Genomic DNA, 12,820 nt, shown 5'->3' on the forward strand with positions numbered 1-12,820 from the left:
ACACACACACACAGACAGACACACCTAAACTTTAAAAGCTGTGGCAAATATTATCCAGATAAAGCATTTGGTTTTAATACTCATTCGCCAAGATGACTCAGCACATCTTACATCACCTGCATCCCAATAGTTTGCCCTTACCTCTTTCATAGATCAGGGAAAGGCAACTCCTGGCATGTTCTAATTAGCTGGACACACCTGAATCAGGTAATCAGTCATGAATTGAGCTTGGATATCTAGAAATCATGCAGACACTGCGGCCCTTGAGGTCTGGATTTGCCTATCCCTGTTATAGTTTATTTAGTAAGTGCCACCGAAACGCAAAAAATTCCACCCGTGGAGCTAATAAAATATATATGAAACACTGACTTAGAAAGATGTCTTACCGTAGCCTCTCTTGTCTGGAAAATCTCCCTTGCTTCTTCAAAGTCGCACTTTTCTTCAATGCATTCTCGTTCCTTAGAAGGGGGTTTCATTTCTTCCAGAAAGGAATTCGCCCGCCGAGACCGAAGAAGCATGTGAGCCTGCGGCGCGTCAGAGAAAACTACACAAACGCACACCAGCCAGTGATGAGCACACAAAACCCTGATGGTAACTTAAGTAAAACTAAAATTATTGCATGTGTGAAAGGAAAGTTGGCATCAAATCATGATTTAAAGATGAGCTCTATTTGCACTGGAATGATGTCACTGCATAAGCTGCACAAAAACACCTACCTGACAAACTTATGACTGATGCAGACCACAGAGTGACGCAGCCAATCAAACACAGCACGAGACGAGACATGACCTCAGCTAAACCTGCAGGAAGTTAAGGAAGCAGTCACCTCCACTGTGTTAACCGGTTAACACCAGCGCTCAGAAGCAACATTAATATCGATCTGTCATTTTTAATGCAACTCACGGACCAGAGCCAGTTTAGATGTTGAGTTCTGGAGCATCTGTTGAAGAGAACAACAACACTTGTGAGCGTTTTCTTTCCTCTGAACAGTCACTCAAACATTTGTGGAGTATTGATTATTTACTGGAAACACAGAAAGCGAACAGAAAAACAGGACACCTCAGAGACCTAAATCTCAATAACCTTTGACCTTCTGAGCTATATTACACATCATGTACTCTTAACGTCATCCAACCAAGTCACAGTTTTCATAGTCAAAGGAGTGTTTTCATACTTACATGTAAGGACCCGATCCTGTAGACGGAGACCTCAATCTCCCAGTTCTGTGGTGTTAATAACTAACTACCAGTGTTTACTGAGGGTCCACAGTCTGCAGTAGGACACTGCCAGCCCTGTAAACATGCAAATCCTTTCCTTTGACCTCCACCCACTCACCTCTGCAGGCCAGAACCCTTCTTCACAGAAAAAAAACATTCATGTGTGTCTTCAAGTAACATCAGTTATAGGATTAAACTCACACACAAGGCTTCCCTTTCTCTTCACTTCATGTCTTTGGCCAGGTAGTATGTCTGGAACATAAATACAGAGGCAGCATAAAGAATAGATTAATATAGCTGATTAAGATGTGCAGTAGAAAAGGACATCTTTAGATGTCTGTGAAGTTCAGTTCAGAAAGTAAAGCTCACAGCAACTTTATGGGTTACAACCTGACACCAGCTCTCATGTAAGCTGCCAGCCCTGAAACTGAGACGAGTCAATCATAACAGGTGTGAGTACCATCACTGTTGGATGCAACAGCAGGTGGAGCAACAAAGAAGGACTGACCCTTGTTTAAATTAAGGTCCCAGAGGGAGAAGCTCAGTTTTATATGTTCTAGAAAATTCTAGTTTAAAACAATAAAATATTTTTGGCCAAAATATTGACAGATATTTGTCTTTCATTTGGATCTCTATGAAACAGTTAACTGACACTGAAGGTGATGAAAGTCTGTGAGTTTCAGTATGAAATATAGTCATTTGTTTTAGAAATATACACTTAAAACAAAACTGAAGAGAAATGAAGAGTAATTTATAAGACATCTGCTTCAGGATCATGAACTGCAGAAAATAAGAGACAGAAACAATCAGCATACGGAAGTCCTAAAGAAAAACAAACCTTACTCAGAAGGAAAATTAAGGTTTTTTTTCTCTGAGTGGCACAACTTTGTTACTTTAGTGTACAGTTTACAAACTTATCAAATTAGAATGATAACAGAAGATCAATCCAAGGGGAAGCCCTGACCCATACCTCTTAGACTTAATAATCACATAGTCACTCACGCTATCCAATTTTTAGCCCTCCCCCCAAAATTGTTAAATGGTTCAGCAGTTCACTACAGGGCTTTGTAGAAACATACATACTCATATTCACAATTAGAGATTATTTGGAATTGACTTAAGAAGCATGTTTTTGGACGTAGAGGCTGCAGTGCCCAGAGAAAACCCATACGTTCACAGGGAGAACATGAAACTTCTCCCAGAAAGGACCTGGACGAGACCTGAACCATGACTATTAAAACACACATTTTTTTTCTGTCTTAGCTCTGTAACTTATGATGATCGAGTTAAGTCAAAGATGGTTGTCTTTGAAGTCAACTGCAAACTTGCAAACAAATGCAGGTTGTAGTTTACTTTCTCCTTCAACTCCTTCAGTGAATATCTAGCATTTCTTGGCCTATTTTTCTGATGAACCTTCATAAACTGTAACACTCGATAAAACTGAGGCTTATAGAGTCTGAGAGAAAACTAGTTTTTCCTCAATATTTGACTATAATTTTGAAATACAATGTTACAGGAGGACATTTTTTTGTTCTTGCTTCTATCTGGACACCCACATTGTCTGCACTGTGAAGGATAAAATGAGTCAGCATGAGTTGTTCAGCCATTGTCCTCCTCAGGTAACACATGCAGCATGTTTAGCCTCCACTCAGGAATGCCAGTTTTGTCTTTTTTAACCGTGAATGTCTAAAAAGGTTCAGGTGAAGGAGCTGGACAGACCCTCCAGGGTTTTGCTGCCGGCTGTGGAAACCAGGACATTAATAAAGGTTCACTATTCATCCGCTTGTGTCCTTTTGTGTCTGCTTTGTTCTCGGGGCTCATTTTACTGTGGTGTTTTGATTTCCTTGAATAGAAACCTATAGCCTGCAGACATAAAGGGGGTTATCTGATTCCACAGGCGATAAGATGGCTAACAAAAGTCTAGAAAATGATGGCGGGTGTGGCGTTCACAGGGATGAAGTGTAGCTCTGTGATGATCCAGGAGTCTTTTGTGGTGCTAAAAGGATGTCCACACATACAAACGAGTTTGAAGAAAAAAGCCAGAGTCAAACCATCTTATGTTTTTGCTATATCAATTTGTTTTTGAGTAAAACAAAAAGATTTGCTGCTGTAAAACACATTCAATCATGTGTAAAAAGGGCTTACAGCTAACTGCAAAATTGTTTTCACATTTCCAAAAGCCTTTTCTGTCTTGGGGATTGTTTTTCAGGTCTTCATAACAGCAGATAAACATGCACAAGTGTGTTTTGTACCAGTGCTCAGAGACACAAACTGAATGAATGAATGAATGAAATGGTTTATTTCAAGCAATCAGGTCTCAATACATGACATAACATAAGACTTAGTGAATCACAAGTGAATCACAAACTCAAGTGACAATCTCAGAGTTATGACAGCTTTTGACAAGTCTGTCTTTAGCATCATCACCTTTCTCCTGTCAACTCCTAATCCGTGTGGAGTCTCTCACTAGCCAATCAGCTTGCAAAATGTTACGCTGTTTAATTTAATCAGACCTTTTCTTTGCTCATTGTAGTTATTATAAACCAAATCCAGGACTACTTAGTCTAGTTAGTAAGTCTAGGATGTCATAACCATGCAAGAATAAATAAAAAAATGTAACCAGGTGTAACTGATGTTTTAAATTTGTTTTTAATTGTTTTGGTTATTTGGCCTTTGGCCCCCCGCCTCTAGTGGTCACTTTAGAAACTGCAACATTCTGTGATAATTGGTTTGGCTGGCTGGTTTAACCTTCCTCTTGTGTTAGCTTTCTGTTACTGTTAACAAGTTGGTTTCTTCTTATGTCTTAAATCAGCTTTAATATTCACTAAAAACAAATCCCCCCACCCCTCCCCAACTCTTGGTTATCTTGTTAGACTTTATTATCCATGGAAATGTTGGTTTTATTATTTTTTCCATGCATCTCTGGGCCTTTAAAAAATAAGTAGATTTCAATAAAAAATAAAGCATAGCCACAAGACAATCATATAAATAAAACAAAGGTTATTGTTTTACTCAAATTCTACTGAAAGGTTTAGAACACATCTCTGAAATTCATTAACTTGATCTATTTTTTTTAATTTTAAAATTATTAAGTCTAGTAACTTCTATCATGTTATAAGTCAATTTCGACCCAAACATATTTTCTTCAAAAAAATGCAAACATACATATGCTTTTTTAAGCAATAGAACTTAAATCCTAACACACTGGAACACAAACAAACAAACAAATCAAACAAACAACATCTTTCATCACTTACATCTTCCAAAAGTATTAAAAAGCCACATCAGGCAAAGGTCTTTGTGTGTCTGGACATGCCTGTGTTTGTTTATGTTGCTTTTTTGCTATTATACCAGACAGATGATCATCTCCTGAAGCTCACATGATTGGGAGAGGGGGTGGCTGTCAGTGTGTTGGGTGAAATCCACTAATGATTTTAATTTTGGCTCTGATTATTGCTTTATAAAAATATTTTATATAACCAGGTCAAACCGGGTGTTCTCTGCATCAAATTCCACGTCAAATTTACAAGGACAACTAATAAAAAATGAGACAGCATTGAGAGTATTGATTTAGCTTGGGAAATGATTTTACACCTCAGATATATTTAATATAAAACTGCCTTATGGGGATATTTTATTTGCAAAAACGGATTCAACCTGGAAGCGTGTGTTCTTTCTAAGCAGCTGAGAAGTTTCTTATCATCTCTAAACAGCATCAGTTATAGGAAAACATCAGAAAAGTGATGTTAACTGACTGAACTTCCTCCTCCAACACAGACAAAAGCAGAGGAGAAAAAGGTGAGAGCGAAGGAGAGATGAACTGATGATGATCAAAGGAACATCCTTCAATCAGCCTAATGGGAAACCGAACTTTAATAAAAGTACAGTAATTTCATTTTTTTTCTCTTCTGTGCAAAAAAAGAGGTAAACTTGCAGAGTCCAGTTTCACCGTTATCAGTATCATGTACCCAAATAATCTCTGGAGATGTTTGGATGGAGAAGTCTCTCCTGGGCTGCAGAACATGATGATAAATGGAAGTAGGCTGCTCATTGTGAAGCTCTGGCCGTGTTAGATTACTGCTTTGTTGAGCAAGAGGAAAAGCATCAGCAGCACAGAAAATGCTAGTTTGTTGTTGAGATGTAATATTTAGGACTGACAAGAACATTTTGATTTTAAAATATCCTTTTGAAAAACGTTAACATTTTTGACTTTCTAGTATTTTGATTGATAAAAGTATATCTAAATTCTAAGATCATTTTCAAGTCCTGTTTAAATTAAATATTTCTGGAACCATTTCTGTGAATACATGTGAGGAGGAATATTTGATTTACAAAGTGTTGGACTTGCGAGACGATGCAGAAGTTATGCCAGTAGGGTTTGTGCATGAAGAATGAGCAGGAAAAGGCCAGGATAAAAAGATAGTTCATGTGAAGATCAGGGACAGAAGAGGGTGGAGAACGATGGAGAGATAAGCAGAGCATCTCTTCTTTCTGCTGTGAATCTGTTGATTCTGTTTCATGGTGAAGGAGGTCACATCGCAGGCAGAAGGCCCAGTTCCTCTCCAGCAGGACAAAAAAGACACACCTCCCCATCCTCATCCTTTTTGTCTGCTACCCCACTGGGTGAGCATCACCCAAAAAGGAGTTTTGTTTTGGGTGAGGCTTATAAATGCATCAAAGCCTCGGTCCAGAAGCCCATTTTTCTAAAGTTCTTCCTCAGTAAAGCTGTGACACTCAGAAGGAGCGGTAAGTCTTTTCTGAAAATCCAATTTTCAATCTGCAGAATTAGATGAGCTGATGTTAAATTTTAAAAGATTCTCTTTGTTGTATTTCAATGAAGGGAAACATTATTTCAAATCGAAGACTTGAAATAAAATATGGTAGATATTATGCATTTTTGGTGAATATTACAGACAGTTTCACAGTATAAATGCACAGATTAATATTTTGATTGGAAATTGTTTATTATTTAAAACAGAACCAAGAATAGAAATTTAATTGTAAGACCATTGGAATACCCTTCTGGAGTTAAAAACACTTTAACACAGATTTTTTTGTCAACATTTGAAAAACTTCACAATTTGGTGCTTAAAAAATATTTCACTTCAAAAACGTTTTTGCTTGTTGCCATGGTGATTGATTCCATCCTTCCCTGCTGTATCACCAGCTGCGTAAATATGGGCTACTCAAAACTGACCAATGAGCAGATGATCAAATAAATTTTTAAGTTAGTTTTTCCCAGAAAATAAGTAAATTTTATGTAGGATGAGGTGACATCCTCACAAACCTTACCTCACCTTTGGGGCTTTTTCCTCCAGATGTTGGAGAGCGTGGTAGGACTGCTGGTCCTGTCGTCCGTCTGCTCATCCATGATGGTGCAGAACAACTCCAATTATCTGTTAGAAATTGAAGGCTCTACGCCTGACCCAAACACCCACAACATGCCAGACTTGTCATCTCACGGCACCCGTTCCGGACCCATGCAGCTACCCCCCACAGAGCCCCAGTGGCCTCCTGGTCCCAACATGACTGGTAACAACATGCGGATGTTGCTGCCCGATAGCACCAACTCGCCGATTCTACCAGAACCGGATACGACCATCTGCGACTTGCTGTTTAGTGCTCCGGTACCACCGTCAATCGACCAGATCCCGTTGTTCTGCATCTGTTCCCATTGCAAAGGAACCACTGGACCCAAGGGGGACAGTGGAGACAGAGGCCTTCCAGGTACACAGTTTGCTGAAAACAATCGATCTTCAAGTTTGTCAAAGTGTCAATGCTATGCTAAGATGTCTCTGGTATGTGCCTTGATCAGGTGAACCTGGAAGCCCAGGAAGAAGAGGAATGACTGGATATAAAGGCTACAGAGGATTCACAGGCCCCCAGGGTATTAAAGGTTGGTAACACCCAACAGTCATACACAGATGGATTAAGATAACACATCCAACATGAAATCTGCCCTGTAGGTGAAACTTGTGCTTATATTATCGGAGTAGACGGTCGGACAGGGGTGGGGCAGCTTAACATATGCAATACTCAACGTCCTGTTCTGTAGTGAACAATAAAACCCAGCAAGAAATGTACAATACAGAAGCTATAAATGAAACAAGAACAATTACTTGTCTTTTTTTTTAGGTCAGAAAGGAGACTTTGGGGAGAAGGGTGTGCCTGGTGATGCTGGCTTCACTGGAAGAAAGGGCGAACGTGGATTCAAAGGTTTGCTTAAATCACATGGTGTAACCTGAAATGTTCCCCTTAACGTGTTCAAGAGATGCTGCCCATAATTAAGATTACAAGCTCAGGGAATTCTCTTTGAAAAAGACTCATCGACATTATTTTCAAAAGGACGCTCTTGTTTCATGGACCATTGATGTTTGTTGAACCTTTGTGTCCAACTGCCATTTTACTGTAAAGCTAATCCAGTGGATTTTCCAGTTTGTGAGCACTGTTCTCAGTTTATCCATCACCATCAGTTCTGTTGAAGAAATGCGCACATAAGTCATGCATGTCAGTTTAAATTACGTTTTTGTTGTTATACATATTTAACTCATTAATATATTCATTTTATCTATTACTAAATTGTTTTATTTATTCAAATTATTTCAGGGAAAAATCTTAAGTAAAGTATCTTGTGGTCTTAGGTGCTGCCAATATATTTTATGTTTTTATATTGAAATACAGTAAAACTGGCTTCAAATTTAGCTTTAAAAGGGCCTTATCTAATTCTTTTTATTTTAAGCCTAAGTCATGATAGCCCTAAAGTGGTCTGCAAGGAGAAAATGGGCAAACCTCTTTGATGCGTGCAGGTGACAAGATTGTTGACCCCTCGGTGACCTCGTAGGGCTAAAATGTTTATACACATTTTTTTCTATGAGCATGTTTTGGGTGAAAATTTGTAGTGACCACTGATACAACACGCAAGGGTAAGTAACAAGGGGGGAAAGTAAGTGAGACACAGGTGTGTCATACTGACTTTTAGATTTTTCAACCCCACCAAATCCTGCGGACTGCATAAGGAATCCATTTGTCTTTTTCATGTGATAAGTGCGTGCTCTTTGTGTGCAACCTGACTGTTAGAATTTAGGAAATTAGACAATCAATGTAGTTTGTGTGGGAATCCTACGGACACTCAGGTATCACCTGCTGAATTTGTGCACGGTCAGTAGGGGGCCAGAACTTGCCCCTTACTAACACCCATATATCATAAGTGCATGTTACTAAGATTTGCCTTACAAATACTTCCCAACACACTTATCACACGCACAACAATTGCAATTTTCTTTTCTATGGCATTCCTTGAGGTGGCTGTATCCAACCAACCTTCCACAATGGAAGGTTGGTTGGAAAACATGTAGGACACCGGCCCTCGAGGCCTGGATTTGAATACCCCTGATGTAGGCGCTCTTTCTACGACCCTCTATGGGCCCAGACAACCCAAAAACCTACATGACCCATTTGTGTAAACTCTCACACAGGTATATTTGACTAAGACTTAAGGAAAACAATTCTAGTTTTGGTCTCAACAGTTGACAATCTGTCCAAATCCTAGCAATGTTTAACCCCTACACTTCTTAATTTTAGAAGTCGCTTTAGTGCTTTAAACTTTATAGTTTTCTACTTGTGATTTGTAAATTGATTGCTTGGTGAACCTCCTTACAGATTTTCTATGCTTCTTGAAAACTATCCGATTTTCTTAAATAAGTTAATTTTGATTTGTCTTTTGTGAATTTGCAGGCGAGAAAGGGGACCAAGGAGACATGGGCCCCCCAGGTTCACAGGGCCCTCAGGGAGAAACTGGCACATGCCCTGCCACTTGTGAGAGCGTTCCTGGACCACCAGGAATACAGGGGCCACCCGGACCTGTTGGAGCCCGAGGCCTTCCTGGTGTCGAGGGAGCCTTGGGACCCAAAGGTCTAAAGGGTGATAAGGGGGACATGGGTACACCTGGGGTACCTGGTTCAGAAGGTTTAAAGGGTGACCAAGGAGAGCAGGGGGTGTGTGATTGCAAAGATGGAATAAATGGTACAGATGGGGTTCCAGGACAAAAAGGTAGTAAAGGGGAAAAGGGCGACACTGGTACACAGGGCATACAGGGCCCCATTGGGAGCAAAGGTGACCAAGGTAATATGGGTCTCATGGGGCCTCCTGGTCCTTGCTCTCCAGCCATCCAGTCTGCATTCTCTGCGAGTCTCAACCAATCCTTCCCCCCTGCAAATTGGCCCGTATTTTTCCCCAACGTCCTGCTTAACATGCAGGGCCACTTCAACCCATCTATGAGCATCTACACAGCTCCAATCAATGGCACCTACGTCTTTTCCTACAACTTTGCAACCGCCCAAAAGCCACTTAAAGTGGGTCTCTTCCGGAACTTCTACCCTATCGTCCGATCCACAGAAGTATCCAACCTCGCAACAGCCAGTCAGACGGTGGTCCTCCACCTCACTGCAGGAGACATGTTGTGGATCCAGGTGAAGGACACAACAACCAACGGCATGTATGCTGACGGTGAAAGCAGCAGTACGTTCTCCGGGTACCTGCTGCACCCCGACTCCTGTGATATGGCCATGGGCAGGCAATTCATTCCCCCCATTAATTACCCCACAGATGGTTTTAGCTGGGACGGTCCTGCCCCCAAGCCCACTGGCAGTCCAAATTAAGCTTTAACCTGGAGCTCATATTAGATGAAACACCAACAAACATCCAATCAAGCATTATATTCATCTATACCTGCATATTCTAAAAGAGGGGTATTTTTAACTTTTAATGAGAGTTTCTGTCACTCTGTGGCTTCAAAAATTTGTTTCCCTCATTTTATCAGATTTAAAGGGATCCATTCTATCCTCTAAGAATTTTTTTAAGTATTTTTTGAGACACACCACCAGCAGAAAATGTAGAAAAACATAAAACTATGTTCTTGTCTGTATTAACAAACTTGCAGTCATTCCTATCCAAGTGTCTTGAGTAAGAATCAATGACATACAAAAACGCAAAAAGTATTTTATGATCTATTTTTGTAAAGCACTTTGTGATTCTTTCTGGGAAAAGTGCTATAGAAATAAAGATATTCTATTCTATTGTACTTCCTCAATGTGAAACTTGTACTAGTTTGGGTGAACACACATAGCAATGGTAAATGTTTTATACCAGTTAGGTGAAAAACACCTGTCCATCTCTTATGGCACATTAGATAGAACACTGTCACACAGTAGTTGAAAGACACTTCTCGAAAGTCCTGCAGAAAAATGTGAAATCTGTAAACCAATTTTTTTTTGGCTAAACCAGCATCAAAATATTGGAATATAATTGATTTTGACACAAATTAAAGCCCATTTGCAGAATTGACGCATAACGTTTTTGCTTATCAATGCTTTATTCATTTGTTTGACTAGAAGTCTGTCTTTTGGCCAGCTCAGCATGTTCTAGTGGGAATTTTTTTTTAATGTGTTCCTCAAGATAAACAGTTGTGATGAAGAAAGCCCTACTTGGTTTATTTGAAGAAGGACCTTAACAGACAGAATCATGTTTTTTTTCTTCACTTTTTGCTGTTTTCAGAAACAGCACACACCCAAGACATTTTAGATCAGGAATTTATTGGCTGTCTTTTAATATATAAAAACAATTCTTAATATTTTACAGTAACTTTAGGAATGAAAAGATGGTAAAAGTAAGCAGAGAGTAATTTTACTTGTAAGTAAAATATAAGGAAATAAGAAAAGAAACATTTGTAGCCCCTAATCCTGTTTTGAATGCATTTGGGAACATGTTTACAGCACATTATGTTTGTCTTCAGGAAGAATAAATCATAAATGAACCAAGAAACAAAGTTTTTGATGTTAGTTTCTTCATCCACACATAGGATATGTGTCAGTATATTCAGTTAAAAGAAAAAGAAACAGAAAATACCCCTCTTCTAGATTCTATAAAATTCATTCTTTAGATTCTAGATTACATTGAGAGGAGGGTTATGCTGAACAGACTGAATCCTGTATGAAAATATAGATCAGAGGAACCCTCCTCTAATGTTAAATGTTTTCAAATCATTTAGGAAATTAACCTATTTTGTTGAATCATTTTAATCAGCTTACTTTGTTAGAAATTGGTCTTTTAAATAATAAATCTCGCCAAAGCTAACGCTTTAACGTGAAGTCCTACAACTTTTTTTTGAACTGATTCATTTAAAAACGACAAAGTAATTCTGAAGTTTAAAGTGAAAAATTCAGATAAAAGTTCTAAATAAGATTGAAATCAGATTCTGATGATGATCATCTGATTAATTTTTTGTATTTATTTGTTCATTTTTCTGTTTGAAGAGAAATCTATTTTCTGAAATGACATTTACACAAATAAAGTCTTCCTGTATTCATTTGATGAAATGCTGATTCTGAGACAGAAAAAGCGAAGAAGTGATGCAGAGGAGTGAGAGAGGGAGAGAGGAGATTGTACACTGATGGGCCTTTTGTCTGAAAAATATCTATGATCGTGTGACGTGCGGCTGTGGAACACTGAGGATGTTAGAAGAACTCTGAATTTTAGTGAATTCTGAAATAAAATTTCACAAATGAACTGCAGATTTTTGAAAGTGACTAATGTTAAAACATATAATCTGTGTTTGTGTAAAATACTAAAAAATGGCAGAAAGGCATTAGTATTATTTTGGTTTATGAATTAAAAACCAGAGATTTGACTCATTGCTGCTGCACTGGACTAAAGAGTAAAGAGTTTAAAGAAAAGCTATAAGTTGTTCTTTAAACTGAAAGTCAGAATGGACCCTACAAAAAAATTAGCATATTTTGACTATCACATAAGTTGTGACTTCAGAAAACAATTGGGATTTTTGTCTCAAAGGTTTGTCTTTAAGGATAGAATCTCAATGGAGGGGCGGGGTCTGCTATCTGGCCCCGCCCCCCTAAACTGCTGTGGAGAGCAGGAGAAAAGACTCTCCTGCCTTTTCTTCTTTTAAGAAACATCAAATTTGGATGTTTTTTTTTTGTTGTTGTTTTTTTGCTCCAGAAAGGTTTTTACCACATAGAGGTATTAAAGTGGCAGGTTCTTAGATATTTTCTGAAACTGTTTTCAAGTAAAAAAAAAAAAAAACAAAACAAACAAAAAAAACTCAATTCTGTACTTCTATTTACTATAAGTATTACTATTATGTCCAAAGATTAAGGCATATTTCGGGGATAACAATAAAAAAGTCTGTCCTGTTCATTTCACAGGATTTCTTTATGAAACATTCTCATCACATGTTTTAGATTATCTGATTTCACCTAAAGTAATATATATTTTTTTTCATTCGTATTTTCATTTGGTTGAACAACAACAACAACAACAAAAAAGAAAAGATTGAGCATCTTCAATTACAAAAACCACCATAAGTAGAAGTCCTCCCTTATTGTTTTTCATGTGAAAACTAAAAAGCACTAAAGAGATAAAGAAAAATAAGAATAAGTGCAAAAAATTAAGTTTACTTTACAAAATTAAAGGAACCTTAAATAGATTAGTCACTGGAAACATGAACCTCTAATGATACCTTTTCCTTAAAATTACATTTGTTGTAATAAAATGGTTCATTTGCAATAAATGAGGTCGTCACGGTTGCTTTT

General features: G+C 38.3%; 2 protein-coding genes across 2 annotated transcripts in view; one reads left to right on the forward strand and one right to left on the reverse strand.

Moving 5' to 3' along the window:
• The window catches only part of proca (protein C (inactivator of coagulation factors Va and VIIIa), a), a 7,543-nt gene extending 6,261 nt beyond the window's left edge, over nt 1-1,282 (reverse strand). The window contains exons 1-4 of the mRNA XM_024268819.2: nt 1,179-1,282; nt 908-940; nt 717-800; nt 387-544 (exon numbers count right to left, since the gene is read on the reverse strand). Of these exons, the coding sequence (XP_024124587.1) occupies nt 387-544; nt 717-786 (228 nt within the window). The 5' untranslated portion in view covers nt 787-800; nt 908-940; nt 1,179-1,282. The remainder of the gene's footprint in view (nt 1-386; nt 545-716; nt 801-907; nt 941-1,178) is intronic.
• A 4,357-nt stretch (nt 1,283-5,639) lies between these two features.
• The window catches only part of LOC112144314 (collagen alpha-1(X) chain), a 9,244-nt gene continuing 2,063 nt past the window's right edge, over nt 5,640-12,820 (forward strand). Inside the window, exons 1-5 of the mRNA XM_024268803.2 lie at nt 5,640-5,963; nt 6,536-6,944; nt 7,033-7,113; nt 7,353-7,433; nt 8,952-12,802. Coding sequence (XP_024124571.1) covers nt 6,536-6,944; nt 7,033-7,113; nt 7,353-7,433; nt 8,952-9,874 — 1,494 coding nt within the window. The 5' untranslated portion in view covers nt 5,640-5,963 and the 3' untranslated portion in view covers nt 9,875-12,802. The remainder of the gene's footprint in view (nt 5,964-6,535; nt 6,945-7,032; nt 7,114-7,352; nt 7,434-8,951; nt 12,803-12,820) is intronic.

The sequence above is a fragment of the Oryzias melastigma genome, linkage group LG17 (genome assembly GCF_002922805.2).
Source record: "Oryzias melastigma strain HK-1 linkage group LG17, ASM292280v2, whole genome shotgun sequence".
NCBI lineage: Eukaryota > Metazoa > Chordata > Actinopteri > Beloniformes > Adrianichthyidae > Oryzias > Oryzias melastigma.